Raw genomic sequence first — 16,040 nt, 5'->3', positions numbered from 1 at the left:
TGTCACCAAAATCATTATATCTGTAAGTATCCATGGAAACGGATGGCGCAGGGGAGTTGGTGGAGAAAACGCTGGGCGCATTGGGCGCGCGGTCCAGTGACGTGACGTGATGTTATCGATTGAGGAGAGAGTGGGACTTTGCTGAGCAAAGCGAGGCATGCACTGGCTGTTCAAGAAGGAAGGGGAAAGAAGGGAAGGTAGCGAGTGACGTGCTGTAAGGAGCAGTTCGTCCTTGAAGGGAAACATTAAATTTGCTGCTGATGTGTTGGGTGAGTAGATACTACTAACATTTGACTTAAATTCCATCTATTTTTATGATTTTTTAGTTAGGTTACGTCTATTTCAACAGCTTTCCATAGTTTATTTTCCACCTTTAATTTTGGTGAGCGACCACATATCAGAGTAAAGGAAATGCAGCACCTGCCTTAGTAGGATTACTGCAGGGTGATATACCATCATCCATACGCTTCTGTAATGTTTTGTGTTTATTATTTGGAAATGTTTGTGCAGAAATTGTTGAGGGCTTGCTTTGCATATCTGATTTAGCTACAATAGTTAGTTTAATACACTATATAACTATTGCATTCTGCTCATGCTACGCACTATGCACATGCCCAATACAACTCTCGCTTTTGATTTATATGAAGCTCGAGCCCGAGAACCTGCCATTTCATTCTGAAAACTCATGCATTATGTTTTTTGTTTTTTTTCTATAACATTCTAAGGTAACCAGCCTAGACCCCAGTTAGTAGCCTACCAGCCTTATTTGATTTCTTGTCAGCAATTTATGCAGTTACATCCAATGTAGTATAAGTATAGTATTCATATCATTGACACTTTATTGTCAGACATTATTGTGTATTCTTCAAGATACATTCCAACGTTCATCAGTAATTTAGTGCATGTAGCCTATACATTTGCAAGTAACATAATGGGCAATTTTGATGGGGTGGTGGCCACAAAAACAGCTGAACTAATCACAAGTGGCTCACCGGTCTGTGTACCGACATCCATACCCACACATGCAGAGAGGAAAAATGTGAAGTTTTATAGTTCATTTCCTGCAATTCTACACATTTTGCAATGGAGCATAGAGAAGAAACTGTTGCACTTTTAAAGCAAGTTTTCTGCAATTCTACACATTTTGTCATGGGACTGAGAGAAAATCTTGCAATTTTATAACTATTTTCATGCAATTCTACAAATGTTGCCAATTCAACCATGATTACTACACATTCACATAGCTGGCTAGGCTAATTTACCAATCTACATTTTGTTGCTGACATGCTAATTAAATGACAGTCAGTGATGGACATAAAAATAACCACATTTCGAAATGGCACATTGTGTATTCTACTAGTCTGAGACCCCGACTGAGTTCCTAAATAAAAGGGGGCCATCCCATCCCTGCTGTAGAATATTGTTCCATGCTGTTGTCTAATTGGCAGCCTGGTTAAACTTTTTTTTTGACCCATCCAGATGTACAAAGGGTAGTTTGGTGACTGTATCACAGGTTAATCCAGCAGACTTTACAGGGCTCTTGAGATGCCTTGGCCCCCAAAATTCACCCCCTCTTGACACCGTAACCTCTGCAGGTGTCTTCAATTTAACTCTGTTTTCTTTTTCTAAAACACACACACGCACCTGCTCACAATCAGGATACCAGACTCTTCAGGGGCCTGTGAATTTGAAACTGCATCAGTGGTATTCCATTTTCTCCTATTCTCTCTTTTTTTTTTTTTTTTTACAAACTGGGGGGTTCGAAACTGGAATCCCTCCAGTGATTTTAAAATGGAGGAATGTTGGCCCTGTGGGAATAGGGAGCCATGATCATATCCAGGGAGGAGATTAGAGGTTTTCGCTCTGGGTGAAGGCTTGAGGAGAGAGGGCCACCATGGTTCTGGGGCTCCGGATCTCAGGGCCCCTGCCTATCCCCTGATGTTCAGTCTAGGTCAGCCTCAGTGGGCTAAAAACTACAGCCGAAAGCCATGGAGTGACGACATAACTGACTGAGCTAGCTCCACCCAGGACATAACCCCATGAGATAGCTTGTTGGGTGTTTTTTTTCTCACACAAAGTTGTTGGACCAATAGTGATTTTGGATGAAAGAGTGGGGGGTTTGAAGGACTTTGGAATAAGCAATTATCTTTTGTTTCTTGGAGAGGATATTTTATTGGATATTTTTGAACAAAGAAGGGACAGTTGGATATTGTAGAAGGAAGAGAAAATGGAATCAGGAGCAGAAGCATCCCCACAGCAGCACCAGAGGAGGAAACCTGTGATGCATGGCCTGGAAGACCAGAAAAGGGTGAGTGACCAAACCTCTCTTTTCTCCCAATCTCCCTTTCAGATCTCTGCTAAATGTCTGTACCTTTGACTTGAGCTCAGAGGAAGTCATATGAGAAAATCACTAAAAAAGAAATAAAAACATTTCAGTAGGTGCATTGTTGGGTAGAACCCATGAAGAAATTGTGATTTTGAATCTGAAAAGGCACATGTTAATCTTCTGAAAGTGTTGGTGTTTGCAGCCCTGAATGTTGCTTGTATCCTGATCCTGCAAAGGAAAAATGATACATCATCCAATGATAGTGATGTGGGAAAAAATAAGTAGAGTTACGTGTCGGGATATTATGTTTGACGATATATAGTATCGTATCGTTTTGACAATATCGCAATATAATGTTTTTGCTGTACCTACACCAAAACTCCAGTATTTTTCCTTCATAACTTGTTCTCCATCTTTTTAAATAGGGAGCCAATTTGTTTTCAGCACTTTTATTTCCATGACTGATCAAAACTCGTTATCTCATGGCTCTCTCATCTCTGCAGCAGACATATGGTGATCAATATGTTTGGACCATGGAATCGCAATAAAATCACAGTATTGAATCGCAATACTACAGTGCCTTCAGAAAGTATTCACACCCCTTGACTTTTCCCACATTTTTTTGTTACAGCCTGAATTTAAAATGGATTAAATGTAGATTTTTTTTGTCAATGATCTACACACAATACCCCATAATGTAAAAGTGGAATTGTGTTTTTAGAATTTTTTACAAATTAATTAAAAATGAAAAGCTGAAATGTCTTGAGTCAATAAGTATTCAACCCCATTGTTATGGCAAGCCTAAATAAGTTCAGGAGTAAAAATGTGCTTAAGTCACATAATAAGTTGCATGGACTCACTCTGTGTGCAATAATAGTGTTAACATTATTTTTTTTAATGACATCTCTGTACCCCACACATACACTTATCTGTAAGGTCCCTCAGTCGAGCAGTGAATTTCAAACAACGATTCAACCACAAAGACCAGGGAGGTTTTCCAATGCCTTGCAAAAAAGGGCATCTATTGGTAGATGGGTAAAAAAGAAAAGAAGCAGACATGGAATATCCCTTTGAGCATGGTGAAGTTATTAATTACACTTTGGATGGTGTATCAATAAATCCAGTCACTACAAAGCTACAGGTGTCCTTAGTAACTCAGTTGCCGGAGAGAAAGGAAACCGCTCTAGGATTTCACCATGAGGCCAATGGTGACTTTAAAACAGTTACCAAGTTTAATGGCTATAATAGGAGAAAACTGAGGATGGATCAACAACATTGTAGTTACTCCACAATACTAACCTAATTGACTGAGTGAAAAGAACGAAGCCTGTACAGAATAAAAAATATTCCATAACATAATCCTGTTTGCAACAAGGCACTAGAGTAATACTGCAAAAACTTTGACTAAGCAATTAACTTTTTGTCCTGAATACAAAGTGTTATGTTTGAGGCAAATCCAATACAACACCACTCTCTATATTTTCAAGCATAGTGGTGGCTGCATCATGTTATGGGTATGCTTGTAATCGTTAAGGACTGGGAAGTTTTTTAGGATAAAAAATAAACGGAATGGTGCTAAGCACAGGCAAAATCTTAGAGGAAAACCTGGTTCAGACACTGGGATATGAATTCACCTTTCAGCAGGACAATAACTTAAAACACAAGGCCAAATATACGCTGGATTTGCTTACCAAGAAGACAGGGAATATTCCTGAGTGGTCGAGTTACAGTTTTGACTTAAATCTGCTTGAAAATCTATGGCAAGGCCTGAAAATGGTTGTCTAGCAATGATCAACAACTAATTTGACAGAAGTTGAAGAATTTTGAAAAGAAAAATGGGCAAATGTTGCACAATCCAGGTGTGGAAAGCTCTTGGAGACTTACCCAGAAAGACTCACAGCTGTAATTTCTGCCAATGGTGATTCTAACATGTATTGAATACTTATCTAATCACGATGTGTTTGTTTTTTTATTTGATTAATTCTTTACAAACGTTGGAATTTTTCTTCCACTTTGAGTATTTTTACAAATCAATTTTAATCCCACTTTGTAACACAACAAAAAGTGGAAAAAGTCAAGGGGTGTGAATACTTTCTGAAGGCACTGTAAGTATCGTGATAATATCGTATTGTGAAGTCCCTGGCAATTCCCAGCCCCATCCAATGACATATCAATCTGAGATTTATCTTATGTGACTATACCTAGACAAGCTTAGAGTCTTACAGAGCCTTACCGCGGGGGCACCCCCACCCCTAAGTGCTGTGATTTATGATTGGCTGTCGCAGAGGATGTCCCATACCATCTGGCCCAATGGTGGCATCAGCTGTAACTGGGGCTTAATTGACTTGTGTATTGATGCATGTATGTCTTTTATGGTTGCTTAGAAATGCATGTGGGCACCACCAGCATCAGAAAAAATTGACATTAGACATTAGTGGCTGTATAACTGCCAGTGACTGAATGCATCTGAATGCTTATGGTGCATCATTGACTTTCTCACCAAGCCAGAGGGGTCTCCCATCTGCATAAGTGCTATTTGAAATACCAACAAGAGCAAGGAAAGGGCCCCCCATGTTTAATAAGAGGAACTTGTATTGTGATAGCTACAATGATATTAGTATGCATGGGTGCGTGCATGTGCTTTGTGTCCATTTTGAAGTAGAAGGGGAGAGGGAGGGAAGCATATCCTCCATCTGTTTTGTCCTCTGACAGAGGGAGATGGTGATGGGGGGTAGAACTCACTGGGGTATGGAGCGGGTAGCAATCTTCATCTACCATGTAGTTGAGAGTGGGACAAGACAAATGGGTCAGTGCTTTGCAAGTCGATCCAACACCCCTCATGTCACGTACAGTATGGAATACTCCCAGTAAGACCCAGTATTTTTCTCAGTAATACTGATGGAATACCCCCACCACCCCTTGCTACAGCCCCTGTCAGTCTCTCACCACCAGCTCCTGTGATGTAGTGATGAATGCCTGCACCAACGCCTTCTAATGACTCCTGGAAGGGTGGATGGGAGGCCCCAATCACTGATCCTGTGTGGGAAAAATACATCTCTGTGTTGACTCAGATTACTTTTCATCTGGATGTGGAGTTGGATTGAATTCCATCCCTCCACCCTCAGACACTCTGGCATGCTGAACTAATGGTCTCGAGGCTTCAAGACCCTCTTCAGTGTTTGTCCTTCTCTGTTTTCAACATGAAGTCATTTGGGGGACCCCTTTTTCCTTTCTCATTTGGTTAAGGCTGGTTTCCTAAATGTGTGGTACATACTCTGAGCAGCTGTGGAGACTGGAGAGGATGGCTGCCCTAGGAAGGGTACTACATGCAAGAGTTCCATCACAGGCAAATTTGGTTCTTTGCCAAAAATAGGGATGCAAGAGATCTTGAAGGTCTCATATTTGAGGAATTGCAGCATTATCTCTTCAGCAGTCTGAGGACTGGCTAGGTTAAAATGAATGCGTATTCTTGTGTTTTCTTCTTTATTCTCTTTCTCTCTGTCCACTAAATTATCGATTTGATCAAGTGTGTTAAATTCATCACCTCTGATTTTCTAGAGCATGAATATTAATTGACGGGACAGAAATCCCAGCTGCTGTTTTCCAATTTTCCAGACTGCTGCATCTCTCAGATGCTAAGTGCCACAGTGAGCACCACATAAGAAAACAAAAACAGCGCTGATGGACTGTGGATTAGTACAAGTTACTAATTTGGTCTATTTTAGCAAACGAGGCCTAGATTTCTGTGTTGTTGCTATGGCAATTCAATCAATCAAATGTATTTATAAAGCCCTTTTTACATCAGCCGATGTCACAAAGTGATATACAGAAACCCAGCCTAAAACCCCAAACAACAAGCAATGCAGATGTAGAAGCACGGTGGCTAGGAAAAACTCCCTAAAAAGGCTGGAACCTAGGAAGAAACCTAGAGAGGAACCAGGCTCTGAGGGGTGGCCAGTCCTCTTCTGGCGGTGATGGGTAGAGATTATAACAGTACAAGGCCAAGATGTTCAAACGTTCATAGATGACCAGCAGGGTCAAAATAATAATAATCACAGTGGTTGTAGAGGGTGCAACAGGTCAGCACCTCAGGAGTAAATGTCAGTTGACTTTTCATAGCCGAGCATTCAGAGTTAGAGACAGCAGGTGCGGTAGAGAGAGAGAGTCGAAAACAGCAGGTCCGAGACAAGGTAGCACGTCTGGTGAACAGGTCAGGGTTCCATAGCCACAGGCAGAACAGTTGAAACTGGAGTAGCAGCACGACCAGGTGGACTGGGGACAGCAAGGAGTTATCAGGCCAGGTAGTCCCGTGGCATGGTCCCAGGGCTCAGGTCCTCCGGGGAGGGAGAGGGAGAGAGAGAGAATTAGAGGGAGCAAACAAACTCTGACCCTTTTTCAATTTTTGCCTAAAATGACATTCCCAAATCTAACTGCCTGTAGCTCAGGACCTGAAGCAAGGATATGCATATTCTTGATACCATTTGAAAGGAAACACTTTTTGAAGTTTGTGGAAATGTGAAATTAATGTAGGAGAATATAACGCATTAGATCTGGTAAAAGATAATACAAACAAAAAACATGTGTTTTCAAATTTTTTTGGTTCCATCATCTTTGAAATGCAAGAGAAAGGCCATAGTATAAAATTGCAGTTTAGGCACAATTTAGAGTGTGTGTGCAAAGTTTCAGATTGGTCCAATGAAGCATTGCAATACTGGACAATATTTTGCATCAAGTCTGTCCAAATGTGCCGAATTGGTCAATTGATACATTTTCAAGTACATAACTATAGAGAACATACAAAAATGATATGGTAATACAAAATTTAAGTTTACACACTCCCTGGAATGTCATACATGATGGATCATTAGCTTATACACTAACTTTCACACATCTAGATGGCCAGTTCCTACATTTGAATATAAAAATAGATTTTATCAATCAAAACTATGCTACATTTTATGTCTGGGACCCTCAGGATGACAAATCAGAGCAATATTACTGAATGTAAGCACATTATTTACCTTGAGGTGAATGTATCAAACCATTTGCAGTGATAAAAGTTTTTTGTTGTTGTGCACTCTCCTCAAACAATAGCATGGTGTTTTTTCACTGTAATAGCTACTGTAAATTGGACAGTGCAGTTAGATTAACAAGAATTTCAGCTTTCTGCCCATATAAGACATGTCTATGTCCTGGGAAATGTTGTTGTTACTTACAACGTCATGCTAATCGCATTAGGGCTCGTTAGCTCAACCGTATAGGGACACTGATCCTGTAGAGGTTAAATTCACACAGGACACAGTATAAGACAGGAGACATACTCCAGATAAAACAGACTGACCCTAGCCCCCGACACAAACTGTTGCAGCATAAATACTGGAGGCTGAGACAGGAGGGGTCGGGAGTCACTGGCCCCGTCCGACGATACCCCCAGACAGGGCCAACCAGGCAGGATACAGCCCCACACACTTTGCCAAAGCACAGCCTCCACACCACTATTCCCTGTGATTCTGCTCATAATGGGTGTTTTTGTCCCCAGAATGCCTGATGTGGTATCGACATGTGTCACTTCCTGTCTGTAAAACTGATACTTCCTCTAAGCCTGTCTCAGCCACCAACTTGGCAATATCATCAATGCAAGATGAGACGGCCATGAGAGGAGACTTTTTGTATCTCCGCGGAGGCTGGGTAGACTGGGAGCCTGCTAGATAGAGCCAGATGGTTCATGGACATCGACGGTCTTGAATACATTTAAAGCACAGAGGTAGGGATGTGAGCGGTGGGATCCCATTGTTGAGGAATTACTTCAGGTTCCTGTGTAGCACGCCTCAGTGTCCCCCCAATTACCTGGGCTGTGTGAGCTCCAGATCCACAACCAGATACTTACCCCCTGGTTGAGGTAATTGGATTCTGTTCACTTTGTAGATTCTGCCTCGGCGTATGTGTCTCACCCCTCCGAATATTAATGTTCATTGAGTGGCAATCATTGGATACATGGCAAAGCGGAGTATTACATGAGAAGGGACTGGGAGTGCATTGATCTAATCAACTGAAGCAATGCTCAACGAGATCCTGTGGGGTGATCGTTGGGAATGTGGTGCATTGGCATTCATTGAATTAGGGGGGAGTCCTTGGAATATAGTAATGAAAAACAAAGATGTAGTCTAGATATAGGGAACACATTTTTTTTCCTAGACCGTGGTAAAGTGTGCCGAGTGAGTTTGGGTGCCCACGCGCATCCGTGTGGGTTGTGTGATTAGGTGTGGTCCTCGACATGGCAAGAGTTTGATTAAATGTAGTATTCATGTTGTGCTTGGCCTTGAAAGGTATGGGACTTAAGGAACTCCAAGCACACCATTTGTTTGCTTAGCCCCCTTTGACTTGTAAAAGTTATTCAGAGAAGCATGGATGGTGCCAGTCTGCTTTTCCTGCTATACTCAGCTACTGCAGTGAGCTAAACCGCGTCGAGCTGTGTCATCACAGATTCAACTTCAGCGTCATACACCCTGGTCTCTTCACTGTGCTTTTAGCCCCTGTGAATTGAGTCTGAGTCAGAGTGATTTCAGGTCTGAAAAGCAAGTTCAAACGCCTGTGAGAGCTCAGTGTTTGAACAAGGCACTCACTCGGCTGGTGGATTTATTGGAGAACTGCCAGAGCAGTCGAAGGAACTGTTTGCTGATCTTTGACTAACGAGGTTCGAAGTATACGTTGGTTTTTTCTAACATGTCTACCTCTGTGCCTCACATGAAGTTGTCGGGAGAGCTCTACAAACCTGTTTCTTCAAGGTTATTAAGAAAAGTCTCACTTGATTTACATTCTGACCTCACACAGGGTTTCTGTGGAAACGGTTTGATTTACAGGATCAGTGTTATACCAAGAAAAAAAGCGCATATGCTGTTGAGGTGTTGACTTTAGTTCACCGATAGTGCAAACCAAGACACAGTATAATGGTTTCATATTGGTGGCACTTTAGAGTGAGACATTTTGATGGAGGAGCATGGGAATCCAAACACCCCCATTAAACAAATCCAGGTGTCAAAGTAATAAAATGTAATTTTGATCATACTGTGAAGTGTAAACGATCTTGCTCTACAAGGGTGATTTTTGTTGTTGCTTTATTCGCATCACAGAGGGAAGCTTAATAATATATTTGCTTTGAGAGTTTCCACAGCTGATGTTTAAGCTGGCTTTCCCTATCGCAGCCCTGACTTCTGAGAGCAGAATACAGGCTAGCTTTTTGAATGAACACACACAAAATCCTGACATGGTTTCTAGGCTATTTTTGCTCACCAAAAAAGCCTACTATTTAGAATGCAAGTAGGGGTATTCAGACACAGCCTAATTGCCCAATCAAACCGTTTGGTTGTGTTCGCTAAGGCATCTGCTCTGCTCTGTAGGCTAGATTGTGCTGCTCATTAAACGTGTTTGAGACGGGTTTAGTGTGTGTTCTCTTCCAGGATAATGAGACATGTTTGTTGTGATCGTATGTGCTTCTGTATGGTCTATCGTTAAGGGTAATAGCAGTCTAATGAGTTAAGATGTGGGGATGGACGAGATGGGAGGGGAAGCCTACATCATACATGTTTGTGTTTATTCTCATATTAGATGGTCTTTTAAAGAGCCTCTTGGGCTCTTAATGTTGAGATACATTTAGAGAGCACACAGGCATTTATATGAACAACCAAATAGTTATGCATGGTAATTGGCAAACATGCCTATCTATAACAGTGCTTTAGAGCCGGGTAAGTGATCCTGTAATAAATAGTCGGGCCAGTATGTTACAACTAGAGGTCGACCGATTTATGATTTTTCAACGCCGATACCGATTATTGGAGGCCCAAAAAGCCGATACCGATTAATCGGCCAATTTTTTTATTTATTTATTTATAATAATGATAATTACAACAATACTGAATGAACACTTATTTTAACTTTATATAATACGTCAATAAAATCAATTTAGCCTCAAATAAATAATGAAACATGTTCAATTTGGTTTAAATAATGCAAAACAAAGTGTTGGAGAAGAAAGTAAAAGTGCAATATGTGCCATGTAAAAAAGCTAAGGTTTAAGTTCCTTGCTCAGAACATGGGAACATATGAAAGCTGGTGGTTCCTTTTATCATGAGTCTTCAATATTCCCAGGTACATTTTAGGTTGTAGTTATTATAGGAATTATAGGACTATTTCTCTCTATACGATTTGTATTTCATATACTTTTGACTATTGGATGTTCTTATAGGCACTTTAGTATTGCCAGTGTAACAGTACAGCTTCCGTCCCTCTCCTCGCTCCTACCTGGGCTTGAACCAGGAACACATCGACAACAGCCACCCTCGAAGCAGCGTTACCCATGCAGAGGAAGGGAAACAACTACTCCAAGTCTCAGAGTGAGTGACGTTTGAAACGCTATTAGCGCGCCCCCCGCAAACTAGCTAGCCATTTCACATCGGTTACACCAGCCTAATCTTGGGAGTTGACAGGCTTGAAGGGGTGGGTATAATTTGTGGAACGTTCAACAGGAATCTGTTCCAAAAAACGTAAAGTAAAAGGTTGCCAACTAACAACGCATACAAAGTAGCAACGCATACAAACCTAGCTAACTAGCTGCCGAATAGGCATCAACTCACCACGTAGCGTATTCTTAATGTTTGTCTATAGGCAACCAGAGTGAGGACAGACATTTTTCGGAGATAAACGTGATGAGTGAAAAATGCAATGAAATAGACCACTCACTACCCGGTATCTTATTCTGCCGCTATACAACTTTGTATGCGTTGTTTTTTGGCAACCTTGTTATTTACGAAGTTTTTGGAATAGATTCCTGTTGGAACGTTCCACAAATTATACCCACCCGGTTTGAAGTCATAAACAGCTTGAAACACAGCGAAGAGCTGCTGGCAAAACGCACAAAAGTGCTGTCTGAATGAATGCTTACGAGTTATGTTATGTCAATGTTATGTCAATGTTATCTCATAATTACGTAAAATTCTGGCAAATTAGTTCGCAACGAGCCAGGCGGCCCAAACTGTTGCATATACCCTGACTCTGCGTGCAATGAACGCTAGAGATGTGACACAATTTCATGTTAGCAGGCAATATTAACTAAATATGCAGGTTTAAAAATATATACTTGTTTATTGATTTTAAAGAAAGGCATTGATGTTTATGGTTAGGTACATTGGTGCAACGACAGTGCTTTTTTCGCAAATGCACTTGTTAAATCAACACCCGTTTGGCGAAATAGGCTATGATTCAATGATAAATTAACCTCTATGGGCTAGGTGGGACGCTTGCGCACCTACTCAACAGCCAGTGGAATCCCGTGGCGCGATATTCAAATACCTTAGAAATGCTATTACTTCAATTTCTCAAACATATGACTATTTTACACCATTTTAAAGACAAGACTCTCGTTAATCTAACCACACTGTCCGATTTCAAAAAGGCTTTACAACGAAAGCAAAACATTAGATTATGTCAGCAGAGTACCCAGCCAGAAATAATCAGACACCCATTTTTCAAGCTAGCATATAATGTCACAAAAACCAAAACCACAGCTAAATGCAGCACTAACCTTTGATGATCTTCATCAGATGACACTCCTAGGACATTATGTTATACAATACATGCATGTTTTGTTCAATCAAGTTCATATTTATATCAAAAAACAGCTTTTTACATTAGCATGTAACTAGCATGTGACTAGCATTCCCACCGAACACTTCCGGTGAATTTACTAAATTACTCACGATAAATGTTCACAAAAAACATAACAATTATTTTAAGAATTATAGATACAGAACTCCTTTATGCAATCGCTATGTCCGATTTTAAAATAGCTTTTCGGTGAAAGCACATTTTGCAATATTCTGAGTAGATAGCCCGGCCATCACAGGCTAGCTATTTTGACACCCACCAAGTTTGGTACTCACCAAACTCAGATTTACTATAAGAAAAATTGGATTACCTTTGCTGTTCTTCGTCAGAATGCACTCCCAGGACTTCTACTTCAATAACAAATGTTGGTTTGGTTCCAAATAATCCATAGTTATATCCAAATAGCGGCGTTTTGTTCGTGCGTTCAAGACACTATCCGAAGGGTAAAGAAGGGTGACGCGCCCGGCGCGTTTCGTGACAAAAAAAATCAAAATATTCCATTACCGTACTTTGAAGCATGTCAAACGCTGTTTAAAATCAATTTTTATGCGATTTTTCTCGGAAAAAAGCGATAATATTCCGACCGGGAAACCCTGTTTTCGTTCAAAGACTGAAAATGTAAACATGGTGGAGTCTCGTGCACGCGTGCACCAGTCTCATTGTTCTCAGATCGACCACTTACCAAATGCGCTACTGTTTTTCAGCCATGGGCTGCAAAGTCATCATTCAACGTTGTGGCGCCTTCTGAGAGCCTATGGGAGCATTAGAAAATGTCACGTTATGCCAGAGATCCCCTGTTTTGGATAGAGATGATCAAGAAGGCCAAGTAATGGTCAGAGAGGGCGCTTCCTATTTGGAATCTTCTCAGGTTTTGGCCTGCCAAATTAGTTCTGTTATACTCACAGACACCATTCAAACAGTTTTAGAAACTTTAGGGTGTTTTCTATCCAAATCAAATAATTATATGCATATTCTAGTTACTGGGCAGGAGTAGTAACCAGATTAAATCGGGTACGTTTTTTATCCGGCCGTGCAAATACTGCCCCCTATCCCCAACAGGTTAACAGGCACTGCATCGATTATATGCAATGCAGGACACATTAGATAAACTGGTAATATCATCAACCATGTGTAGTTAACTAGTGATTATGTTAAGATTGGTAGTTTTTTATAAGATAAGTTTAATGCTAGCTAGCAACTTACCTTGGCTTCTTGCTGCCCTCGCGTAACAGGTAGTCAGCCTGCCATGCAGGCTCCTCGTGCGTTGGATTGGATTAGTAACCGGAAGGTTGCAAAAACGAATCCCCGAATCCCAGTTAAGGCAGTTAACCCCTGTTCCTAGGCCGTCATTGAAAATAAGAATGTGTTCTTAATCTGACTTGCCGAGGTAAATAAAGGTGTAAAAAAACAAAACGTTTTTTTTAATCGGCAAATCGGTGGCCAAAAATACCGATTACCGATTTGTTATGAAAGCTTGAAATCGGCCCTAATTAATCAGCCATTCCGATTAATCGGTCGACCTCTAGTTACAACGGACACAAGGCAATACGATCCAGTCTTTGGATCTTTGAAAGGATCTGCTCTGTCACAGAAAGGACAGCTCAGATGACCTTCCTTCACTTCCTGAGTTCCTGTGAAGGGTCAATGGTCCCTTCCAGAAGACCAGTGTGTGTTTGTTCACTGTACCCTTTGCTTTACCAGTGTGTAGTATGCTATTGTAAGCTATAGGCACACACGTTAAGAAATACCGTCAGTATCACAGGGCTACAACAGACTCTTCCGTCGCGACGTCCCCCTAAGGCCCTTCTGCTAGCCTGCTATCTCCGGCCCACTAGCTGTCTGAATCACCATGTCTCCAGCTCGCCTAGCTACTCACTGGTCCCTATGATCACTCTGACGCATGCCTCTCCGTAATGTCAATATGTCTTGTCCATTGCTGTTTTGGTTAGTGATTATTGTCTTATTTCACTGTAGCCCTGCTCAATATGCCTTAGCTAGCCCTTTTGTTCCACCTCCCACACATGCAGTGACCTCACCTGGTTTAAATGGTGTCTCTAGAGACAAAACCTCTCTCATCGTCACTCAATGCCTAGGTTTACCTCCACTGTATTCACATCCTACCATAGATTATGCCTTGAATCTATTCTTCCGTGCCCAGAAACCTGCTCCTTTTACTCTCTGTTCAGAATGCACTAGACGACTAGTTCTTATAGCCTTTAGCCGTACCCTTATCCTACTCCTCCTCTGTCCCTCTGGTGATGTAGAAGTTAATCCAGGCCCTGCAGCGCCTAGCTCCACTCCCATTCCCCAGGCGCTCTCATTTGTTGACTTCTGTTACCGTAAAAGCCTTGGTGTCATGCATGTTCAACATTAGAGCATCCTCCCTAAGTTTGTTTTATTCACTGCGTTAGCACACTCTTCCAACCCAGATGTCCTAGCCGTGTCTGAATCCTGGCTTAGGAACGCCACCAAAAATCCTGAAATTTCCATCCCTAACTATAACATTTTCCGACAAGATAGAACTGCCAAAGGGGGCGGTGTTGCAATCTACTGCAAAAATAGCCTGCAGAGTTCTGTCATACTATCCAGGTCTGTGCCCAAACAATTCAAGCTTCTACCTCCAAAAATCCACCTTTCCAGAAACAAGTCTCTCACCGTTGCCACTTATTATAGATCACCGTGAGCCCCCAGCTATGCCCTGGATGCCATATGTGAGTTGATTGCCCCCCATCTATCTTCAGAGCTCATACTGTTAGGTGACCTAAACTGGGACATGCTTAACACCCCGGCTGTCCTACAATCTAAACTAGATGCCCTCAATCTCACACAAATTATCAATGAACCTATCAGGTACAACCCCAAATCCGTAAACACGGGCACCCTCATAGATATCATCCTGTCCAACTTGCCCTCTAAATACACCTCTGCTGTCTTCAACCAGGATCTCAGCGATCACTGCCTCCATCTGTAATGGGCCTGCGGTGAAACGACCACCCCTCATCACTGTCAAACGCTCCCTAAAACACTTCAGCGAGCAGGCCTTTCTAATCGACCTGGCCCGGGTATCCTGGAAGGATATTGACCTCATTCCGTCAGTAGAGGATGCCTGCTTATTCTTTAAAAGTGCTTTCCTCACCATCTTAAATAAGCATGCCCCATTCAAAAAATGTAGAACCAGGAACAGATATAGCCCTTGGTTCACTCCAGACCTGACTGCCCTTGACCAGCACAAAAACATCCTGTGGTGTTCTGCATTAGCATCGAATAGCCCCCGCGATATGCAACTTTTCAGGGAAGTTAAGAACCTATATACACAGGCAGTTAGGAAAGCAAAGGATAGCTTTTTCATACAGAAATGTGCATCCTGTAGCACAAACTCAAAAAAGTTCTGGGACACTGTAAAGTCCATGGAGAATAAGAGCACCTCCTCCCAGCTGCCCACTGCACTGAGGCTAGGAAACACTGTCACCACCGATAAATCCACGATAATTGAGAATTTCAATAAGCATTTTTCTACAGCTGGCCATGCTTTCCACCTGGCTACCCCTACCCCGGTCAACAGCCCTGCACCCCCCACAGCAACTTGCCCAAGCCTTCCCCATTTCTCCTTCACCCAAATCCAGATAGCTGATGTTCTGAAAGAGTTGCAAAATCTGGATCCCTACAAATCAGCTGGGCTAGACAATCTGGACCCTCTCTTTCTAAAATTATCCGCCACAATTGTTGCAACCCCTATTACTAGCCTGTTCAACCTCTCTTTCGTATCGTCTGAGATCCCCAAAGATTGGAAAGCTGCCGCGGTCATCCCCCTCTTCAAAGGGGGAGACACTCTAGACCCAAACTGTTACAGACCTATATCTATCCTACCCTGCCTTTCTAAGTTCTTTGAAAGCCAAGTTAACAAACAGATCACCGACCATTTCGAATCCCACCGTACCTTCTCCGCTATGCAATCTGGTTTCCGAGCTGGTCATGGGTGCACCTCAGCCACACTCAAGGTCCTAAATGATATCATAACCGCCATCGATAAAAGACAATACTGTGCAGCCGTATT

The 16,040-nt window shown here is 41.9% G+C and overlaps 1 protein-coding gene across 1 annotated transcript in view; it reads left to right on the top strand.

The window, feature by feature from the left end:
• Positions 1–152: 152 nt before the first annotated feature.
• LOC106587075 (neuron navigator 2) overlaps positions 153–16,040 on the top strand; it is a 335,183-nt gene continuing 319,295 nt past the window's right edge. Inside the window, exons 1-2 of the mRNA XM_082969356.1 lie at positions 153–269; positions 1,659–2,308. Coding sequence (XP_082825482.1) covers positions 2,228–2,308 — 81 coding nt within the window. The 5' untranslated portion in view covers positions 153–269; positions 1,659–2,227. The remainder of the gene's footprint in view (positions 270–1,658; positions 2,309–16,040) is intronic.

This window comes from Salmo salar, chromosome 26 (genome assembly GCF_965601325.2).
Source record: "Salmo salar chromosome 26, fSalSal1, whole genome shotgun sequence".
NCBI classification, from domain to species: Eukaryota; Metazoa; Chordata; class Actinopteri; order Salmoniformes; family Salmonidae; genus Salmo; species Salmo salar.
Note: the sequence above shows the minus strand (reverse complement) of the source record. Positions and strands in the feature narration are given on the sequence as shown.